General features: G+C 41.4%; 3 protein-coding genes and 1 long non-coding RNA gene across 21 annotated transcripts in view; 1 reads left to right on the forward strand and 3 right to left on the reverse strand.

Annotated features, from left to right (window-relative positions):
* The window catches only part of LOC114847516 (uncharacterized), a 36,982-nt gene that overhangs the window by 14,459 nt on the left and 790 nt on the right, over positions 1-21,733 (forward strand). For 4 of the 8 annotated variants that reach the window (XR_008693437.1, XR_008693436.1, XR_008693439.1 and 1 more), the window contains 7 exons: positions 10,897-11,006; positions 11,512-11,643; positions 16,766-19,740; positions 20,259-20,678; positions 20,766-20,895; positions 21,279-21,357; positions 21,454-21,643. This is a non-coding gene — a long non-coding RNA (uncharacterized LOC114847516). Of the gene's footprint in view, positions 1-4,274; positions 4,995-9,185; positions 10,187-10,896; positions 11,007-11,511; positions 11,644-16,765; positions 19,741-20,258; positions 20,679-20,765; positions 20,896-21,278; positions 21,358-21,453; positions 21,644-21,733 lie in introns of those variants that run through there. The other 4 variants (XR_008693433.1, XR_008693432.1, XR_008693434.1 and 1 more) reach the window with 2 other exon arrangements.
* Positions 23-8,536, reverse strand: LOC114847511 (interleukin-1 receptor-like 2). Of its 2 annotated transcripts, XM_055505183.1 has the most exons (13): positions 8,339-8,536; positions 5,791-5,877; positions 3,939-4,016; positions 3,580-3,832; positions 3,232-3,424; positions 2,651-2,816; positions 2,468-2,530; positions 2,209-2,335; positions 1,943-2,097; positions 1,617-1,760; positions 1,340-1,507; positions 967-1,241; positions 23-834 (listed from the first exon to the last, which is right to left on the reverse strand). In XM_055505183.1, exons 3-13 carry the CDS (start codon positions 4,012-4,014, stop codon positions 538-540), a joined length of 1,917 nt encoding a protein of 638 aa, XP_055361158.1. In that variant the 5' UTR covers positions 4,015-4,016; positions 5,791-5,877; positions 8,339-8,536; the 3' UTR covers positions 23-537. The 2 variants fall into 2 exon arrangements, with proteins under 2 accessions (XP_055361158.1, XP_028993172.1); XM_029137339.3 differs by lacking the exon at positions 5,791-5,877 and having other exon boundaries at positions 8,339-8,534.
* Positions 10,472-14,626, reverse strand: LOC114847515 (interleukin-1 receptor type 2). 2 transcript variants are annotated; one of them, XM_029137348.3, is made up of 10 exons: positions 14,474-14,626; positions 13,262-13,372; positions 12,826-13,084; positions 12,569-12,737; positions 12,257-12,434; positions 11,874-11,939; positions 11,720-11,779; positions 11,495-11,627; positions 11,180-11,325; positions 10,472-10,986 (listed from the first exon to the last, which is right to left on the reverse strand). In XM_029137348.3, the coding sequence occupies exons 2-10, from the start codon at positions 13,344-13,346 to the stop codon at positions 10,841-10,843; spliced, it is 1,242 nt and encodes a 413-aa protein (XP_028993181.1). In that variant the 5' UTR covers positions 13,347-13,372; positions 14,474-14,626; the 3' UTR covers positions 10,472-10,840. The 2 variants fall into 2 exon arrangements, with proteins under 2 accessions (XP_028993181.1, XP_028993182.1); XM_029137349.2 differs by lacking the exon at positions 14,474-14,626 and adding an exon at positions 13,458-14,417.
* Positions 18,487-21,733, reverse strand: part of LOC114847509 (mitogen-activated protein kinase kinase kinase kinase 4-like) — a 40,458-nt gene continuing 37,211 nt past the window's right edge. For 8 of the 9 annotated variants that reach the window (XM_029137331.3, XM_029137333.3, XM_029137332.3 and 5 more), the window contains 6 exons: positions 21,538-21,672; positions 21,013-21,113; positions 20,758-20,907; positions 20,447-20,606; positions 20,240-20,379; positions 18,487-19,704 (listed from right to left, as the gene is read on the reverse strand). In XM_029137331.3, the coding sequence (XP_028993164.1) occupies positions 19,621-19,704; positions 20,240-20,379; positions 20,447-20,606; positions 20,758-20,907; positions 21,013-21,113; positions 21,538-21,672 (770 nt within the window). In that variant the 3' untranslated portion in view covers positions 18,487-19,620. Of the gene's footprint in view, positions 19,705-20,239; positions 20,380-20,446; positions 20,607-20,757; positions 20,922-21,012; positions 21,114-21,537; positions 21,673-21,733 lie in introns of those variants that run through there. The other variant, XR_008693431.1, reaches the window with a different exon arrangement.

The following is a 21,733-nucleotide window of genomic DNA, read 5'->3' on the forward strand; positions in this document are numbered from 1 at the left end:
GAAGGATTTGGCTGAATCAGAGTTCCTTGAGCTACTTTTATCCACATCAATATGTTTCAAACAACCACTTTCTTTTCTTTACATATTTTCTATGCATAAAGTCATCATTTTATGAAATTTGACATTTACTGTACATAACATTTTGAAGTGTGTGCTCCCAGCTTTGTGCAGTACATACTACAGTATGTAAATAGATAATAGTAGAAGATTACAGTTTCCCTTTACTGTACATTGACATTTACATATTTACACTTATCATACATTTATACTGTACCTTCTTTTACACTTACAAAATAATTGGGTTACATCAGATCTTTTTCCATGTCCTAAACCACCTTCTAATTTTTTATTTGGCTAATTATTCTGCCTTTAGCACAACATAGACATGGTACAGTATTAAACATGTAAAACATGCTACCTGTACAGGTGCAAGCAGAAGGAAAACACGCATAGAGGTGAGGTTATAAGCCTGAACCTGTGCTGTAGCCGTCACTCGGCGTGTACACCTGACACAGTATCCTAGTTGTCTCGATCCTATTATACGTTCAGCAGGGCAGTTTTCTCAGGGTACATCACCCTCTTGCCTCTTACTGGCATATGATACCTCATCTCCTTCCAAAACCTGGAAGAAGGGGAAGTTGATGGTGACCACTGTGTGTCCTGTCCACATTTGTCCTCGTCCTCCCTGCTCTTTGAACATGTCCTCCACCTTTGCTGCTTCTTTGTGTTCTTCCACCAACACACGGCGCCTTGCTTCTTTCTCAGGTGACGCACTGACTCTGGGAAGAGAGCCAGCTGGGCTGGGCTGATCTGTTCCATCTCAACCAGAATCACCTGTAAAGCAGAAGTTGGAGTTTGTTAGGTCTGGATAATTAGTCCAACAGTTCCACCTACAGTATTAGTAGTAGTTTTAAAATGCAAAAATTTGGTTTTAGTGCATAATATATGCTGTCAGTTTTGTCTTACCTTAAGGGATCCTTCCAGCAAGGCTCTGTGCATTCCTGCCACACACTCTATTTGTTGTCTTGAATCAGGATAAATGTCATCGTTTTCTTTGTAACTTGTGCTGTGGCTGTCGTCATTGGTCTTACGGTCGCTGTTTAAGTTATTATTAGAAATGATGTTGTTGTTATTGCTGCTGGTGCTGCTTGTGTGCCTTTTGCTCGTGAATGTGGAGGCCGTGTAGAGCAGAAGGAGGCGGCGACTGGCTTGTATGTTCTCTTCCACTGAGTCTATGATGGCTGCAAGGGGTAAACAAAGATGATGAGATGCTAGAGACGATTATCTGGGCCTATCGTGGCCAGTAATAGTACAGTGCCCTACCATGTGAGCCACCTACCCTGTCCAGGGAGACAGTCACGGCCTGCTATGAAAAGTTTGTAGCCACATGCATTTTCTAAGACTTGAGGTAGTGTGTGAAGGGCAAATTTCTCCACTTCTTGGCTGAATCCAACTGCACAGTGTTCTGGGTATGCCACATAAGCGTCGTACAGCTTCCCATCCAAATCTGAAAGGAAAACAAATGTCTAATCAAGTGTGTGTGTGTAAAATATATGAAACAGCCTTCACTATATTGTATTATAAAAAGCACAAGGCTTATTGCAGTGGAGCACTACCTTTGTTTACGTAGAAATGGGGAAACGCTGTCCTGAACTGCAGCACAATGTCAACCTTAAAAGTGTAATAAAGAATTGTGCTGATGATAAAGAGGATCATCACACATCCAAGCACAGATCCAATGGGAATAGTGATGTCTGGTTCTGCAAGAATAAATGCCACACATGACTTTAAGTCAGGTCTTCTACAGTTTTTTTTTAAATCCTTTTATCATTTCCTATTGGTTAAACACTGACGTTGCATAATGTCATCATTGTTCTCTTGACTGGCTCATTAAGGAAAGGCACTGAAGAGTTTCATTTTCATTTGAGAGTGTGTTTTTTACCTGCTGGTAGCAGAATGAAGTTGCCCTTGGGATGGCCTCTGAAACTGTATGCTTGACAAGTGTAGTTGGTGTGAAAATCCTTCTCCTTCAGTTCAGTAAATGTCAGTTGCCGCTCTAACCATGTGCCACTGCTGGGAACTTCCTGCCTCCACATACTGTTACAGGCAGACAGAAAAGTAATGCTGTGTTATTGTGCTAGATTAAAGGCTTAACGTAAACTGTAGCATAACAGCTAATAGGATGATTCATAAGCTAAGGATGCTGACCGTTGTTCAGATACAAAGACCCGCTCAGAGGGGCTAACTAATGTGGTTCCATTAAACCAGAAGATATCGACAAAGCCATTTTCAGTTCCTGGCACAAAAACAAGGCACCGCTTGCTGAAACTGGAACCTAAACAAATAAAACAAATGTTAACATATAATTACAAATGTGTATTTCCTAGTTAAACAGACTAATAAATGTCATACCAAACCAAACATAATGCTGTTTGTATTAGCATGTAACATAATGTTGTATTTTTACCGAGTTGTGCCTTGATTACTTCATTTGCTGGTTCATGCATTTGTGGGACCAAAGAGTACTCCTCTAACAAAAGAAACCAAGAAGACTCAATTTAAACACTGTAACAAAGCTTGAGAAACTGTGACTTCTGTGACTGTGACTTCAGGTTTATTTCTTGCACATTCAAATAAGCATTGTTCTCACTTATGAACTCAGCTTGAATCGTCTCCGACACAGAACCCGTGATGCCTCCAAGGGTGAACTTCAGAGTACAGGTGAAGAAGGTGTCATCTTGATCCTTCACCCTACTTATCATCAGTTCGAGGTCACTGTAGGTATAGGCTTGCCCATCCTCGATAGGGTCACAACCCTAGATGAAGGAGGAAAATGTGAGTCTTTTTCTTTTTCTATGTTTTTAAAGAAATGCTACATTTTGATAGTCACTCAGACACACAAATAGCTCAGTGAGTGGGTTGGGGAATTGATCTGGGGATCACAGAATGTGTTCAGGTATGTTGTTTCTACTTCTATAATAAATATTTAGCATTTTACATGTGTTTTATGTGAAGTGCTTAATCTGAGACTTCCATAATCTGGTAGACTGTATGTGTATACGGTATATGGTGGACTGGACGAAGTTTGTCTTAAATGTTGTTTAAGACAATATGAGTATTGTGTTTTATTCTGTTGTAATTTGGGTGAATACAACAATTTGACATCTGGAGTAAACTCCAATAATTTAAAGATTATTTTTGTCACATCTTAAAAAGACTCCAATGACTCACCCTGTACCAAACGAGGGAGGTAGTGATGTTGTAACTTCTTAGTTTTGTGATATAATCCGGCAGAGGGCACGCCAACCTGTCGCTGACTCCGCTCGTGAGTGGTTGATTACTTCTAAGTGGTCTTCCACATTCACCTGTGACGGTCAGATTGACTACAAGCTTAGTGGCTTGTTTGTAGCACCAAAAAGGAGTTCTGTAAAAGGTATAGGCAGACAATGTCTATTATTCTCAACAAGATGAGAACATATCTTAGGGAAGTCTGTCACTAGACAATAAACTGCTGCCAACCTCTCATTTTATAAGTCATTAAATTATTTTAATTTATTGTTTCTGCTGGTGCTGACATACCTCAGTATTGTCTCATATTCGCCATCATCATCCAGGGTTACATTAAGAAACCACAGAGTCTCTCCACGTATCAGGATTCGACCGGTTTGGTTGCTCATTTCTTGACCAGTTTTTGTGACGTACCACGTGATGCTGTATGGGATGGTTCTAAAGTCGAACACATCTGGAGCCACTATGGTGCTATTGAGCATAGCCATATCTCCCGGAACAGAGAAAACCCTCTCAAACTGGGTTTTGTAGTCAGTACAGTTCTCTGCAATAGACACCGGGACATTAGTTGAAAATTAAACTGTTTTTTCTGGTGATTGGTCTTAGGCGGTGTTGTATTTGGTTCTAACAAAAACAGTGATTCATCTCACCCAGTACAACAACTGTACATATCCCACATAGCCTGAGCAGAATCAGAAGGCCCTCTGGTGATGATCTCCAGCCCATGGCTGAAAACACACATATCAACAGTTTATTAACAGAACCCTACAATTCACACTACTATTCAGTGAGACTGACAGAAAACAGAGTAGTAATCATCAAAAACTGTTTCCCCTTTCAGACACACATTATCCTGACTAACATGTCTGCTGTAGTGTCTAGCTCCTCCCCACCACCACTCACACACACACACGTGTGTGTGTGGTGTGAGTATGTGAAATATGTGCTGGCACTTTGTGTGGAAACTGCTGTGTAATGCTTGTGCTCAATATTTCTAAATCCTGCTTCAGACCAAGGAAATGTGTCTGGTACTGCTTGTGAATGAACACTCTAAATGCATGATCATTCTCTAAACCACACCATCCCCCCCAGGTGCTGTATTGACTGCAGTGCAAAAGCTGGGGAACTAGTGGTTGAGCTGCAAAGAGAGGCCTTAAGTACTTAAATTTTTTGTCTGGCACAAGTCCAGGGAGAGAGGAGCGTGGGAAGAGTTCAGCCTCCTCAGCCTCCTGTGAGCAACGATGTGGGAGTAAGACACAGGAAACTGTTGAAAGTTGAATCAAAATCTGAGTCACATGAACAGGACACATGTTTTTCCTAGCTACCATCAGCCTAGAGGTGTGCGTGGTTGGTTGTGCAACTGGTGAAGCTGTGGCTCAGACTGATGCATCCATATATGACGTCATTCTCACATATTGGTGTTAACCAAATCTGTAGTTAACTATAGTATTAAGGCGAGGGAAGTATAGCTTTCTGCCAGGAAACTATGAAAGACACTGGTGACTCTGAAGTCAGACATTAGAGACTGCAGTGGTTACAGTTAAGTGTATGTCTTGGGGATTTAACTGAATTTCCAAAATTTTTATTTATTTTTGGTTTTGGCCAGTATTCAGGACAATTTGAACAATCTGCTATAAACTTAGGCTGGTGGGAGTCGCTCATACTGGGCTGTATTTTTCTATCTATTTGTACTGTCTACTAACAAGGTAAGGTCTCAAACCTTGTACCTTGTCAAGTGCCCTGAGATAAGATTTGTTGTGAATAGTTGCTCTATAAATCAGTTTGAACTGAAGCTGCCCATAGGGGCACAAATTCCTTCCCAGGCTGAGTTGTGTACTTATCTTTTTTTAGTCCCTTTTTATGGCCACTTCTGCTTTTTAACCCTGAGGGAACGAACGTTGAACCTTTCTACATGTATTTTAAGTGACACTTGGCATGGTGAAACAGAATTAGTGCACCCAGGGTCTCCTTTCAGTTCTGATGTAGGTACAACCTTTTGTCTCTTGCAGTGATCAAATGTGGTTGTTTAAAGTAGCATCTGGAATGAGATCCTGCTACTCTGCCAGATTCAGAGTAAGCTCTTGGATCCTTTTAAGGCAGAGGACAATGATCACCAAAGCAACATGACTGGAGACGCTGGTTCCTGGTAACAGCACTTGGCTGGAAGGTGTGAAAGGATGGTGTAAATATCATTAGCAGAGTGTTTATTCTGCACAAGGACAGGAAGCATAGACGAGGGGGGGTGGAGGTTGTGTGTTAAATAGAAATATTTACTAGTGTTTGTTAAAGAAATATTTCCTGAAATATTTAGACTGTGGGTGTTCTGCAGTATAACATACTGGCAAAGTGACGTCTTGTAAACTGAAATCGAAGGATGTGGAAAGTGCTTGCATGACAGAAATCATGCAGAACTGCTTGGGAAACTGGCCTCGCTTCCTGAACAGTTTTGTGCAATGCTTGATTTCACTACAACAAACTGACAGAAAGGAACAAGTGTTTTACTTGTGTTTGCTTTCAGTGAAGTGGTAGTTGACTTGTTGGTCTATAGATTTGCTCATCCATGCGACCTTTGCCCATCTGTTTGTAGAACTGAGGTTGCAACACAGCGCAAAGTGATCACAGGTCCAAGGTTGTCCCAACATGAGGAAGTAGAGAGAGTGCAATAGCTTAATTAACGACACTGATTTTAATCTCATAATTCAATGTTAAACAGGAAAAACATAAAACGCTTAGCTCAGCCCAATATGAATCATCATGCTTATTTAGATCCCTATCGTGATTCAGTATTACAGCAAACATGAGCCGGCTGCCACAGCAGGAGGATGTTAACTTTCACCTGCATTTGTTCTGACCAGTTTATCTTTATTGTGAAATGTGAAGTCATGATGTTGCTTTGTACAGTATGACTAATCACAACAAACAGATGACATTTCTGGAGTCGTACAAGATAGTTAAGGTTTTATCACTGAGATACAGGCCTGGAATAATTGCAGGCAACATTATTTATTGATGCAATTGTCAATTTTTCTGTCAGAAAACAAACTTTAGAGATCATGTCATATTTGTTTTCAGAGTAGTTAAAATAAGGATTTGTGAATAATTGATATGGATTAATTGCATAATTTCCCCATTGTGGGATGAATAAAGGTCTATTTTAGCTTCATCTTTTTTTAGCATTTAATGATCTTAGCCTGTAAAACAAAAGTCAGACAATTATTTTCCTAAAAAGGTGCTTGGAGAAACATTACTGTGTTTTAGATTCTAATGTTCTTAGAGCGAAGAAGAAATGCTAAGAAAAGCAGAAAACTGGAGGGGAGGAGGATGTGGTTCCAACTTGAGAGGAGAACTGAAACCTAGGTTCTCAGTGCTTAATGCTTAATATGTATTTCTTTATTTTGCCTTTATTTTAATCTCAATTAAGTGTAAAACATTCGCAACATCTGATTCTGAACAGAATTTTTGTGGCCTTTGTTGTTTAACCACCTTGAAATTACAGATGCCAGTTGCTTGATGCAGTCATCCTTGAGGCTTGGCATCGAGGCCGACACTGGTTCTGGTGTACAGTCAGTTTCTCTGTAATGTTTTATTGGTTTGTGTGTGCCAGTTGTGACCACAATCATTTTAATGATGTAAAATGCATCAATTAAGATGTACAGTAAATGCATTGTTTAAGTCTTGGTTAAAACATTAGTCATCTAAAGAATCTACAGGTTTCAAGTCCCCTGCTTTACACAGTGATTACTGTCCGTTAGTTTCTGTTTGTAAAATGTTATGACTTGCACGAGGTGTCCTCCGTTTGTTTCAGATGTGCTGAATGCACACGAACGACTGAGAAAACCTCTACTTAATCAACTTCTGTAACTCTTTAATATGTAAATATAAATCTGTGATATTAATAGCTTTAATACCTCCAATAGATGGGTTTATATACAATATGGGAAATCCAAAAAAACAACTGTCCTTGAGTAAGAATATGAACGCTAACCTCTAGAGAAATCAACATTAAGGCTTCAAATAGAAGTAGGAAGGATGAAAGCGTTTACATAAGAGAACAGAGGAAACTTCACCTCCAACCCCTGCATGTAGAGCCTTGACCGTAAGTCAACAAGTCTGTTTTACTGCAATTGATGAAAGCACAAAGATGAGGAAGCTGTTGTTTACTTGCCCCTCTCAACTCAGTGTTCCTGTCTTCCCATAACTCTTGGCCATCCAGAGTAAGTCTGAATGGCCAAAATACCACTAATAATAATGGTAATCGTTTCATGGTTAAGCAAGTAAATAGACCTAATAAAATGTTGTAGTAGTTAGATAAGCATTTGGCTCCCATCACTTAATTGGTGTGAAGGTGCTCCTGGACTGCCCCATCAGACGGAGGAATCTCCGTGGTAAACGTGTGTTTGTTTGAGTCACTTATGCTCGACCACAACCCCTTGAGTTAATATCTTTTTTTTTTTTTTTTTTGTTGCTTTGAAAGCATGTGAGCTTAATATGCAGTGAATATTTAAAAAAAACACACAGGACAGCACCATTAGCTTTAGTTGTGTAATAGATCCATGGACTTTTAATATACTGTGATTTTCTGCTCTGCAAATCAGATTTTATCTGATATTCGGATGCTTGTGATTTGCCCTCTTTGGAATGTGTCATTTAAATGACTTGATCTAGGATTAAGTAACTGCTTCATGAAACAAAATGTGAGATCCAGAACTGTTTTACGTTGAGAACAGAGCTTTTCGAAAGGTCCCGCTGCCAAACCTGATCCAAAGTAATTAAAGGTGTTGAACAGCCAGGTACACCTGGAACACTCACCATCTATAGACATGTTTACACATTGTTAAACTTACAGGAGACTTTCATGAGATATATTAACGGTAAGGTGGAGATCCATGCAGGGTTCTATGAGCAAAACGCAATGAAATTCAGGTACTTGTGTTCCCATCATGCGGCTATGGAGCAGCCGGTTGTGTAGCAATGTGACGCGTAGTAATCCTGAAGTGACTTTTATCATACAGCTCCCAGCTCCAGTTACTATTAATGGAAGTAGACTCACCGGTCTGATGTGGTCCTAGTCCTTCTGTAAAGGCATTAGCCACTTCAGGTCACATGAATGTCCTGTAAAAAACATGTTTGTTTTTTTTCCTTTAATCTAAAAGCTAAGCTCAGACGTGTCCTCCCCAGATTTAACTTCCTCTTCTGTGGAGACTAGAGCACATGTTGCAATTTCCTTTGCAGGAATCTTTTGAAAGCCTGCTGGTGTCCCAACGTGTTGAGCAATAACTGGGAGGAGACCGGACTGGATCTAGCTGTTTATATGCTTCACACCAGACATAGACATAGCTATTGTTTTTTTTTTTAAGTAGACTGGTTAAATGGTATCAACATACTGTTACAGTGCTCTGTGTCTTCAGTTGTAGCCTGTCCAATTTAATATGATCCCTGTTTTCTGTGGTGCGCTACAGTTTTAAACACTGTCATATAGGGACCTCTGGTGGCTAAAATTTGAAGCGATCTGACACACACAAATAACCAATATAAGTAATGACAAAATACAATAAACCCAGTAAAGTGTCACACAACAAAACACTGGACTGTTCTTTTTTTTCTCAGTGCAGTGAACAAGGAAGTGAGTGAAGAAACACCTCTTACCACAATGCAACACAGTTTAACAACACCACACAAAGTTGGTATCACCATAAAGTTGAATCAATATCCCCTTACAACATTTTAGACTTACAGATTTGTGTGTGTGTGTGTGTGTGTGTGTGTGTGTGTGTGTGTGTGTGTGTGTGTGTGTGTGTGTGTGTGTGTGTGTGTGTGTGTGTGTGTGTGTGTGTGTGTGCGCGTTTATTAATTAATTATTATTATTTTTTTTTCTTTTCCTCCACCTAAAAATACAGAACGGGATGTCTGCTACAGGAGAGCAAATGGAGGTAGCATCGTGTTTTGCGGAGATGTGGCTGAACACATCGACGCCGGACTCAGTGGTTGCCCTGGAGGGTTTTAAACTTGTCCGGGCAGACGGGAGCGTGAAGCGTGAGAGAAACCGGGAAGAACAAGGGAGATGGTGCGGCGATGTTTTGCGACAGTTCTGCACCAGAGGCATTGAGCTGTCGGCATCTGGCCCTACTACAACCCGAGGGAGTTTTCACATGTGATTGTGCTCGCTGTGTACATCCCACCCTCGGCCGACGCTGCAGCGTGTGAGCGACTGCACGGAGCGGAGAGGCGGATGCAGACATGGCATCCACATGCGCTCCTACTTATCGGCAGCTACTTTAACCACGTGTCTCTCTCGTCCACCCTCCTGATTTTTTCACCCTGTACGTGAGGTGCCACACCAGGGTCAAAAACATGCTGGACCTACTGTATGCAAACGTTAAGGGCGCACACAGCCACTAACCTCTCCCCCCACTTGGCCGCTCTGATCACAACCTGGTACATCTGCTCCTGGAATACACACTGAGAAGAGAACCAACACAGAAAAAGTCTGAGAGTATGGACTGATGAGGCCTGAAGAGACTGTTTCCAGACCACTGACTGGGAGACACGCTGCAGCTCTCATGGTAAAGACATCAACGGCCTGATCCACTGCATCACGGACTACATCAACTTGTGTGTGGAGAACACGGTACCGAACCCGGAGGGTGAGGTGCTTCTCCAATAACAAGCCCTGGGTGTGACCCCTGAACTTAAAGCCCTGAAGAAGTGGGCTTTTGTCTAGGGACATAGAGGAGCAGCGGAGAGTTCAGCGTGAACTCAAGTACAAGACCAGGCAGGCCAAGAAAAGCTACAGGGAAAAGTCAGATGTGTGGAGGGGCTAAAGACCATCTTTGACCATGGAGAGAACAGAGATTCATCCATTGTTGGCTGAGTCTGAGGGGAACGAGCTGGAATGCAGGTCAGTCATCAGGGACTTTGTTGACGAGCGCAATACATCACGCACCGGTGAGACTGTGGACAGTTCTAAGTACCTGGGTGTTCACTTTAACCATGAACTGGACTGGACTAATAACACTGATGCCCTGTACAAAAAGGGCCAAAGTCGCCTCCACCTCCTGAGGAGACTGAGGTCCTTTGGAATGTGCAGGCCATATTAAGGACATTCTATCACTCTGTGGTAGCCTCCGTCATCCACTACGCTGTGTTCTGCTGGGAAGCAGGCAGCACTGACCATAACAGGAAAAAAGTTTAACCCTGAGTTTATTTATTCTTCTACTGATGTTTGATTAACATGCAGGCATGGAGATGTGCAGAGCCTATGCAAACACGCGTAAAACACATTGGTGAGGTGTCGATAACGTTGGCTGCAATTCTGATTGCATTGCAATTGATGGAGTGTAACATAAAATATACAGGAATAAAGTGAGTACAACTGATACAATGTGTTACTGTAGCACGTGTAACAAACACTGAGTTCCTGTAAGGAGAATTGTAAACCAAAACACAACATACAGTAGTTGAGCCACCACACATCATATTTGTACAATGGACGACAAAAACAGTCATCTATGGAGGATCTTTGCTTCTTCACAGCATGTGTACGCTAACAGAGCTAGAAGATGCTGTTCTGCCGAGCCAGAATGTAATCCATTTTCTTTTTCCTTTTAGGCTTGAAGAGAGCGTAGAGGAAGACAGACACCACTGTCAGGAGGCAGGAGACGGCCACGGCAGCTACCACCAGCCAAGTAAATGTAGCATCTGCAGAGACAGAGATGAAGGTGAATGAATGTGCCAGGCTTTTAGCATCTCATCACCAAATAAAAAGATGGATACACCCGTTTGAAATTTTGGGAATTGCCAGTCTGATACAATTTCTAACTGTTGAATTACATTTATTTGCACACATTTTAAGGTGTCGCATTCATGTACAGTAGACGCATTAAACACTCACCCTCAAGCTGGAGCTGTACGACAGCTTCTCGTCTTCCTCCTTGGTTCTGGGTGATACATTTAAGCTCGGCCTTCACATCGTCCTCTGTCATTGCTACAATAGCAAGTCCCACATCAATCATACACCCAGCAGCCAACTTGGTTATCCTGGAAACAGTGAGACAATCATATAGTAGATGTCCATTAAAGCTGATAACAGGGCTTAGATTTTTGTATTTTCCTGGTAATTTCAGATTTTTTTTAAATAATAAATGCTGTAACTACAACATAATTAAGCTGCTCTGTATTGGCAATACTGACAGATCAGAACACTCACTTCCGTTCCCTCTGTAGGATCCGGCCATCTCTGTATAGCTGGGCTGATCGGCCGTTAACCATCCATGTGACTATGGTGGATTCTGACTTTTCACATTCAGTGAGCACTGTGCAAAACAGCTCCAGTCCTGAGCCTACGACAAATCAGAGGTCAGTTGTTTTACATTTTTTTGTAATCTATTCATTTATTTATGAACCATATGAATGAGCACGTAACATTACTCACCATGTGGACTTTCAAAAATTGATCCATTTAGTGGGGAAAGAATCACAGGTGGTTGATTTACTGAAGATGTAAAGAGAAGAGTTGTAATTATATTTCAGACTGACAATACAAACAGACAACTTCTAAAGCAAATAAGGTGTTCCAATAAACTCACAGTGAACCGTACTGTAGCTGCTGGTTGGAACTCGGTCAGGTGCAGTGGTCATTTCAGGATTTGAACCTACAGTAATGGACACAAATTCACAGTGATGAAAATAAATCCAAGCTTTCTTAGATTTTAATAGCAGTAGCTCATTTCATACTACTTCAAATGAAGGTAATGTGATTTGTGTCTTGGAGACTGAGAAGCCTTCGTGCCTGCGTTAGGCCAGTGCAATGAGTGCATTTGACCAGTAGAGGGCAGAGCAGTCTCAGAGTTGACTGTTACTGTTGTAAGACATAATTTTGAGTTTCTGTACAGTACATAGTCGTTTGGATCTTTAACTCACATTAGTTATAAACCTCTTTTTTTCTTGATGCAATATGATGATCACCCACCTTCCACATCGAGCTTAATGAGTCGGCTGACTTTGTACTGCTGGTTGTTGATGAGCACACTGAGCTGACAGGTGTACACACCTGCGTGTGACCTCTTCACAGCCGGAATCTTTAGATTACCTTGGTCCTGGTGAAAGGAACCCTTTCTTGCTCGGTGAAGGGCAGTGGGGCTGGATGTCTGTCCAGAAATACATTTAACGTCACTCATGAGAAACGCGTGGAGCAACCATCACTGAATGGAGTCAGGGTTTAGATTATCTTAGTTGTTGGTGCTAAATTCTAAAAAAGCCTATAAATAGTTTGTCCTCCCACCTTATGCCACTTTATCAGTGTTCTGTTGAAGTTGTGTAGCGATGGACATTCGCATGTCAGATTCTCTCCCACTGTGGCTGAGATCGAATACGAAACCATATCCACATCCACAGAACTGCTCTTGTACACGTGCAGTGTGATACTCCCAGTGACACAGTAGGTTTCATTTCTGGAAGCAACAGTTACACAAATCCAATACAAATTTATAAAAATGGCTGTACAGGTGAGGAGTGTTTTCCTCCAGCTGTAATTGTTACCTGTAAGTACAGATGTATTCTCCTGCATCTGACACCTGCACTGGCAGGAACCACAGCTGTCTGTTATGTTGCTGGACCCGGCCCTCGGCCTGATGGGATGCGGCCTCCGTGCCGTTGGCCTTGGTGATGATATAACTCGCTGTTGGAGGGGCGATGTTGCGTACTTCAAGCACACTCTCAAATATTGGAAAGGCAAGAATTACAGCTTCATCCTCCACTTTGTATACATCCAGCTCCGAAAACACATGATAGCAGCCACCTGCAAGTTAAACAGAACCCAAACCTAAAATATTATGGTTACAACTTGTCCTTAAATGATGCTGGAAAGAATACTTGGCAGAGAAAGCAGCATTTTTTTAACTCCACCTACTATAATTGATGTTTTTTTTTATTATATATATATATATATATATATATATATATATATATATATCACCTTTCATTGGAAGAGGAGGCAATGGACGTCTTCCATAAACACATTTAATAGCCACCACACACATCATCATTGCCAGACGAACCATGGTGGCAATCTGCTTGCGCACACAATCTGAAATAAAACACAGTTTGTAGTGATTTCTGAGGAGTGTGACATCTAAGAGACAGAATGTGGTTAGTTATAGTCAGTTTACTACCTTGAGTTAGTAACTAGAGACGAGCACAGCTGAAGAGTAGCATCAACAAAGTGTCACTTTAAAGTATCCTAATTATAAAGATCTGGGACTAATATATGGAAACTGACTTCTGGTGCTGGGACCCAAGTTGGTTCCTCAACCACAGTTTAGCAGATGCTTCGCCTTAATTTATGCTCTGTGGATTGTAAAACCTGTGACGTCACAGTTTAATCCCGCCCCCAAGACCAAAATAATGAGGGGGGTTTACCATCACCTCCACATAGGATGAGTAACAAAAGCCACTAAGCCCAGAGGTCAGCGACATTAGCTCATAGTATTAACAATAGAATAAAACAAAATTTGAAATCCTGTTTTTTATAATAATCAATTATGAAATTTAGTTTATTACAATTCAAAGCATTGCCCTGTTCCATTGTTTACATAGTATAGTCACACCACTGGTTTAGTCCAGAATAGTTGTTTGGTGTTGGCTGCATTATTTTATTATGTATAGAGTCAAATAATTCATTTGTACTGTGTATCCATCTGTTCCCTCTGCAGATTTCTAGCAGATCCCTGTCTTTTGGCCAGAAATTCTGCCTTGAGCTTAACAACATCACTTCCCTGGAAACAACCTGATTTTCACTTCTGTTTCCTCCCCTTTAATCAGATGATGGCCAGCACCACACAATCCCACACACGAGTGACAAATCCTTTCCCCTTAATGTCATCACAGAGAAGTCCCATTCACACAAATCGTGGCAGGGAAAAGCAGCAAAAAATTCATCCTGGCGATCAAATGCCTGACAGTCATATATATTTGTCATCAGTCATATTGTTTATTTTTGTCATTTCTCAAGATAATTTGAGATTATAGAGTAATAGATTAAGTTTAGACACAGTTAAAATGAAGAACACTTAGCATTTTTAAACAAATTTCAAACAAATGGTATAAATGAAGTTTTCCCTAAAATCCCAGACTAGAAGGTGGATCTGCTCTATGGTTGCACTGTGTTTGTGCAGTGCAGCGTACTCACGGCGTACAGGTACTGTGAGCGTCGTCCTGGCTGTGATGGTGAGGCCACACCGATGTCCAGACAGCCTGCACTGCAGCGGCGTGTGGTCACTTTCCTACCGACTCAGGGGGAACCTGTGCTCTTTTTTAACATCCCCACCCCTCTGAGATGGAAAATTCTCAGGTTTCCCAATGTGACACAGTGTGCTGTACAGCTCACCACTCATGTCTGCTGACTCCTCAGCGCACACACCGTGGGGCATGTATACAAGTATTGCCTTTCTAAGTGGAGTAGTGTTTATAACTGTGGTTGCCGTTCCTTGGGCTTGACTTTAACTCCGTAACTACAGGCCATCTCCCCCCATGTGTTTGCTTTGTATGCCTTCTTTCCTATTGATGCGTCATCTCCCCTGTACAATAGAGATGTAAAGGTTACAAAAGCTGCAGTCGTCAGCGGTAGGTGTGTTTTCGACCTTTATCCTCATGTTGAGCTAGATGAGCGATGATTAGGGTTATGAATCTAAACCTGACACCAGTCATGTTTGATGATGATTTGATGATTTAAACATCAGTAAAAACCTCGTGTCTGTTGATTTATATTGTCATCTGACCCTCTTGTTTGAGGCTTATGACTTGATGAGTTATTTGCTGGCAGTGACTGTTTTTATGTTGGTTGTTGCATTTATAGTATGCCCTATTACTAGTACTTAATCTTGTAATGGAACGTTCAACACTCCCTGATTCTCAGCATGTGACCAATTACACATTCATGGGTGTGAATGGCATTTGAAATTTGAGGGGAAATGACACTTGGATTAACAAAAGCTTTGAACTTGGGCTGGGATCAGGTGTGGTTATTTTGAAATTGAAGTCAGATGGAACTTTCTGTCCCACGTTGTCAAGGGTCCATGTTTATGCATGTCATGGTTGGCATGGTAATGTGGACATGGCACAACCTGATGTAATAGTGACATAAACAGGGCAGTCCTTGAATGATCACTGGCTAATAACTGACTAGAAAGCAGGCTGATGCTGAAGTGCTTTTCCCAGTATAAACAAATAGTTGTGTAGTAGTGATTTAGTCATTTCTAAGCGTAGAAACTATGGTATTTACCATTGTGCATTTTTGTGTATTACTCACTACGGTTGACACACTCTAGTAATGCAGGCTTTGAAGGTTGCAGTGGCAGCAGTCCCGTCTTCAAGGGTTTAATTCAAAGGGGAAAATTAGTAATTTAAGGAGTAAAGTAAGTAAGTATGTTACTTGCTAAGAAAACCACAAAAGTCAAATTGATCCTACTTTTACCCCAAATCCTGTATTTACTGTGTTAACCACTGGGGCACGGTTAAGACATGCATGTGGAGCCGCCGTTCACCTCAACTCTGACTGGCCATTGAGAAAGCAGGACATGTTGCATGTTTTGGGAAGTTTCCAGTTCACTTCATTAGCTGAGAGTCGGCAGCACTGAATGACTCAGCCGTTTCATACACCTGCTTGACCTTGTACCTGTTATCCACTCAGCATCGCCACCGCCCTCTGGCCTTTTCTGTGGTTTGTGTGCTCTCAGGCTGATAAAGGAAAAGGAGTGAAGGTTAATAATATAATGGGATGCCCCATCATGTTTAAGTCACATTCATTAAGTGAAACCAGCACAAAGGGAAAAATCAAATGTGTTCATCAAGACCATGTAAAAATAAATAAATAAATGAAACAATAAATAAATGAAAGTCTGACCATCATCAAAGTTAAAAAACTGCATCATAGTGAATTGCAGTACCTGTGTTGTCTGGCAGCGTTGTTAATTCATTTAGAAGCTTTCACCCGTGCACACACAAACCACCAGATCTTCCCCCAGTTATTTAGATCAACCACAACATCAGCAGTGGTTTAGTCCTCTCACATCTACAATGCTGCTAAGTCAGTTTCTATTTTATTATTTAGAGATGTGAAACCGTTATACATCAAAACACTTATCTGAACAAATCTTTGCATATTTAAAAGTCTGGAAAGACATTTTTGCAAATCAAAAACTGCATTTGTAAAATTCAGTTCTTGACTCTTTTTTATCTGTCCAGTCAACATGGGCAGTGTTGGAGCACTGCACAGAGCAGGGCCTTACAGCAGCGCTGTTCATGGTCGTCCATTCAGCAGCTCTGCAAGACGTGTTGGACCAGATATGATCAGCTAATTCACCAGAATATAGTTTTGGGCACCTCCTTACAGTGTTTGATTTTTTGTTTTTATTTTTTAAATTGAAAAAGGTTTGGTAATTGAATACATTTTCTAAAATCAGTCATTGTTTTTTGTTTCTAGATGGATGAAATGAAATTCTTCCAATTGCAACGTTGTGGAGAGACATGAATGTCTGCCGGACACCAAGCCGTCGCAAAGGATATCCTCTTAGACATCTGCACTTGACTTGTTTCAGCCGGGTAAGAGACACAGTCACAGTGAGATCAGACACCACAGGAAGCACTCAAGAAGTCAGAACTTGCAACACACCCACAATTTATTAAGATGGTAACATGAATGCTAATTTACTATCAAAGCCTGGTGATTAACCCAACAGTTAATATTTGACTACTAATATTTAACTGTGGTTGGTAGATAGTTCGCACAATTAAGTCATTTTCCAATGCACATTCGAATTAAGTAAAAATAGCATCTGTTGAAATTGACAAACCAAAAGTGCTTCCATTGGCTAATATGTTACAGCATGTATTGTTTCAACACGTTTGTATATGTTTTGGCAATGAACGGCCGCAGCGGCACATTAAAGACACTAAATTCAGTATTGTTTTAAAATTAAAGTTTATTCAACGAAAAAGCCTTCAGGAAAATACAGGACTTCCTGTCGTACAGAGAGGACACAAGTTAGAGAAGCATGGCAGAAACAGAGGGTCAACACATTGCCTCACATCCAAGCCTGCAGGGAGCTTCACTGCAAAGTTTCCACGTTGAAGCAGCACTAAGTGAATATCTGTTCCTCTTTAGATTTTTAGACTATTTACTGACTCCCAGAATGAACATGAATACCATGAAACACATTAGTGCAACAAAACATTACGTCTGTAAACATTGTTAAAGGATTTCCAAGTAGTGGACACATGGCCTTGTTTCCAAATTGCTTCTTATGAGGTGTAACAGAAAGTTGAGTTAATTGAGTGACCAGTAGTAACCTTTTTATTGTTACAGTAAACTGATTTTGAGTGCGATTGTTGACATCGGGGAAAAACACAGCGAAGACAAACTTGCTAGTGACCTTTGAAAACATGTTTGGACATGAAGTCAGAGCAGACTTCTCTCTCCTTTGCCCCCTTTTTTTAGTCAACAATGATAAGGTCCTTTCTGAAAAATCCAGCCTGACAAGCAGCCTGAAGGTGCTGCTGCTCAGTGTTTCAGACAGAGTAAAAACATTAGAGCCAGAATTACACACATCTTCCCAGAAAAGTGGGCTGTTGCTTTCAACCAAGTGCAGGAAAGCGCTTCTCCTTGTTACCCCATTTGTGCCCATGTCTACTGTTAAATTGATACAGTTCATGACCAACAACCTGTTTGAGTCAACTTTTGGAAACAAGAACAATACGTCCCCACCCCAGAAACATCTCCACCTGCCATGCAGGCTCCACTGCTGCAACTTCCACTCATCTTGTTAGAAAATGTAACATCTAGGTTCGACAAGATAGAAATTAAAAAATCATCTCATGCTTTGGACCATCACACAGCAAGAAGTCTACATTCTTGACAGTTAGAGCGTTGCATTCATACATCCGAAAATTGAAAGGAGTAAATGGAAAATACAAAATCACCTTTCAGGAAGAACTGTAGAAATAATGCTGCTGCCCATGCGATTGCTTCTCTGTCCCTGGAATCCAATTAGATTCCAGGGACTGATTACTTGCGCTCACACACTGTGCTGAACGTATTTTTCTACTTTATCGCACCTTTTATCTTTAATTTTATATTTCAGTATTCACAGCAGTTAGTTCCTCTCGATTGATTGGTGGGGAAAACATGACCACTGACACTATCCGGAAGCTTAAAATGAACTTTTATTGTACATACACACCGGGTTTTTTTTAGACCACACCCACATCACGTTCTTTAAGACAAACACACTTTGCACTTCCGTGGGTTTAGCATATTAGCAAGCATACTGTGGGTGTATGTGCACTTATCTTAAAAAAAAAAGAAAGAAAAGGAAACAATGTAAAAGACATGATTAACTCCATATAGTTACACTTATCTTTAAGGAATAATAGTAATAATTCAAAAAAATACTATTCTGAATTCATCTGCTTCAACGTTGCTGTCTGCCCATCAAAGCACCTGTCCGAACAACATAATGTTAACAAAAACGCACATCGGCCTCCTGTCGGATCCCGTCACTCAGACTTCACGTTAAAGCCTCCAGCATTAGCCTCCTCCCGCCTTCTTGTCACCAGCTTAAGGATTTTACAAATACTCCTGGCTTGCAACCTCTAACCAGCATGTCAGCAGTAAGTGGACCAAACAGAAGTACAATTACACACATTACTGTAGCATTAATACAACACACTCTGACCCAACCGACCCCATGAATGCTCAACAGAAAGGGCGGCGGGCTGGAACACGGGGCACAGGAGCAACTGTCTTACAAGAGGCAGACCTGCAGAAGGTAGCAGTAGTTATAGTAGTGGTAGCAGTACTAGTACTTATAAAACCTCAGGGTTACTGACCAGCCCAGGTGAACGGAAATAAGACAGAGGTACAAAATCTATCCCATCACGATCTGATGAGCACCAAGGAAATGACAAAGTATTTGCCCCCATTCTTTGAATTCACATTAAATGTATTCCTTCTTCCGTTAATATCTATTAATCATCGATATATTTTCAGATGCAGGTCACCGCTTCCGGTATTTCAGGGAGCAACGACTGTGACTGGTTGGACCGTGCCATAGGTGTCTCCCAGAGCTTAGATGCAGAGGCGCTGCAGCCATAGAGGGGAGGTGAAGCTACTGTTGTCGACTGCTCCAGAGGGGCTGATTGCTTGTTGTTTTCTTCTCGTGTGGTTGTCCAAGACGGCTGACAAGACGTCGACGTCGGGTTCTTGAGATCCAGTGTTAGCGAGGGTGGAGGACAATGAGGATGAGGAGAAGGAGGAGGAAGACGGCAGGGTTTGGACATCTACCAGCTGAGCAGGTTGCTTCGGCCTAGAGTCATAAAGTAGACCTGGCTGGATCCTCCAGACCGAACGGAGGCGAAGAACACCTGGACAGACACATGTTTAGAGGTTCTTAGTAGCAGGTATGATCCCACTGAATTTAAAACTATCGGTATTTGAATCGGAAGCGTGTTAGTCAAAGTAATTTGTCCTGGCAGCATAGCCATACATTAGGTAAGAACTCCACTGGTTTGTTTTTGGATTTGAAAATGCCAAATGAATTTGGTGTATAAAAAGGATTTTCCGACATGCATGTTTGTAAAAAGTCTAAAATGTCCATACAGGCTATTATGACATTGTGGAAATTGTAGTCTACCCCAATTCTCACATGCATCTTTGGTGGTGTGTTAACGGGAACCCCACGCAAGTGGCTAAAGAACCACCATCACCACCTCTAATTCTTTACTTCCTGTTAGTTCAAACACGCCATCGAAGTTTAGAGAAGAGAAACTAGAGAAGTTAAACCAAAAAGGCTGCACAATCTCTAAATCATAAACTAAGCACACAGGCTCATTGGTGTATGAAACGTATTGGGAGTTCACATCAGGATGTTTTGCTGAATGTCTGCGTGCTCTATCTCACCTTGTCATTTCTTTCACAGAGAAACTTGAGTCTCTGAGCTCTCTTGTGCATGAAAACACCGTCCAGATGTCCAGTCTCCACCGAGCGGATCTCTATTGCCTTTTCTCCCCAACCCATGATCTGGTTAGAGCGAATATAGGCTGCAGAGAAAAATGAAGGTCAACTAACAGAGAAAGTCCAGGCTCACTGCTTGTCCCTGCGACTCACCGACTGAGGTGGGCATCTCCCCCCACTGCAGCACCACATCCTTGGTGATTCGTCCATAAGTGTTGACGTACACTCCCTCGTCTTCGTAGCACACCAGCAGCTCGATGCCATCGGTGTTGGGCAAGATGATGATGGCATGAGACTGGATATTGGTTTGAATCTGCAGGGAAAACAGACATGTCAGCTGATTTAGGTTGAATCTTTTGGGACTGTTTAAACAACATTTTGATAGGTCAGTTTGTTTTTTAATGTTTAATAACTGGAAACCTATTGTATAAAGTTCATAACATTCATGTAAGGTGTTTCTTTACGTGTGTAGGCAGGTAGATGTCGTAGACGGCCCCGGAGTCAACATCCACAGCATGGAAGCCTGAACACGAGCCATAGATGACTTTTAACCTCTGACCCTCCTCCACAGTCAGGTCCACCAGCAGGGGCTTGTGCACCAGGTCACCAAAAGACTGAGTAGCAGAGGCTAGAAGCATAAGTGCTTTTTTCCCGTTCAATCAACAGGAAGCATTCGTGCAAAGAGTGTGTTTGCATGTGTGTCTAAGCTAATCAGTCACCTTGAAGGCCATGAACTTGTGGTACGGCTTGGGTGCCCAGGCGTAGACCTCCACAGAGTTCTTCAGGGCCAGAACCAAAAATTTGATCCTCTCATATTTCACTTTAACAAAAAAATTAGAAGATGAATAATGTGAAATGTGAAACAGTACATATTCTGCACTAAGAAAGGAAAGCGCCAAATCAGGCACATAAGTGACAGATAATAATATACAATTTACTTTTTATTATTTAATTATCTAAACTTCATTAATTGTATCTACTTTAGGAAGACAAAAAATGACCAGGCCACCTGAAACATGACTTAAAGCCTAAAGTTTCCTGAGACATGGTTCAAAGACTTAAAGGTCTGGATCTGTGATCTTCATTGTTATTATTATTATTATTAAACTTGATTGATGCCACATTGGGGAAATTAACCTTTGCATTTTTCCCTTTTTTAGAAATCAGGAACAAAACCTCAACCTTTCATGCACCTGGCATAAAACGTCTAATGTTTCCATAGAGGCTGTAAAAACGTGACCTACCAACTTTGTAGTGGACGCAGCCCTCCAGGTCTCCCACCGTGGTCCAACCCTGCTTCTTCTCCACCTCGGGGTCGTTGTGCAGGATCTTGTTCCTCAGCCAGGAAAGGTAGTACACACGGAGCTTGTTCTTTTTACCTAACAAACGGATTGTTTATTAGCTTTATTAATGTACATGTGACTGAATGCTTGCCTTCTT

This window comes from Betta splendens, chromosome 21 (assembly GCF_900634795.4).
Source record: "Betta splendens chromosome 21, fBetSpl5.4, whole genome shotgun sequence".
Classification (NCBI taxonomy): Eukaryota; Metazoa; Chordata; class Actinopteri; order Anabantiformes; family Osphronemidae; genus Betta; species Betta splendens.

Excerpts from the sequence above, each read along its gene's own strand:
- LOC114847511 (XM_055505183.1), bottom strand. The coding sequence starts at position 4,014 with ATGGGCTGGAGATCATCACCAGAGGGCCTTCTGATTCTGCTCAGGCTA. Across the intron at positions 2,336-2,467 it reads AGTAATCAAGGCACAACTCG|GTTCCAGTTTCAGCAAGCGG; the intron begins GTAAAAATACAA and ends TTATTTGTTTAG. Across the intron at positions 2,098-2,208 it reads GTCTTTGTATCTGAACAACG|TATGTGGAGGCAGGAAGTTC; the intron begins GTCAGCATCCTT and ends TGCCTGTAACAG.
- LOC114847515 (XM_029137348.3), bottom strand. The coding sequence starts at position 13,346 with ATGGTTCGTCTGGCAATGATGATGTGTGTGGTGGCTATTAAATGTGTT. Across the intron at positions 12,435-12,568 it reads CACTGATAAAGTGGCATAAG|ACATCCAGCCCCACTGCCCT; the intron begins GTGGGAGGACAA and ends ATTTCTGGACAG. Across the intron at positions 11,326-11,494 it reads ATCCTACAGAGGGAACGGAA|GATAACCAAGTTGGCTGCTG; the intron begins GTGAGTGTTCTG and ends CACTGTTTCCAG.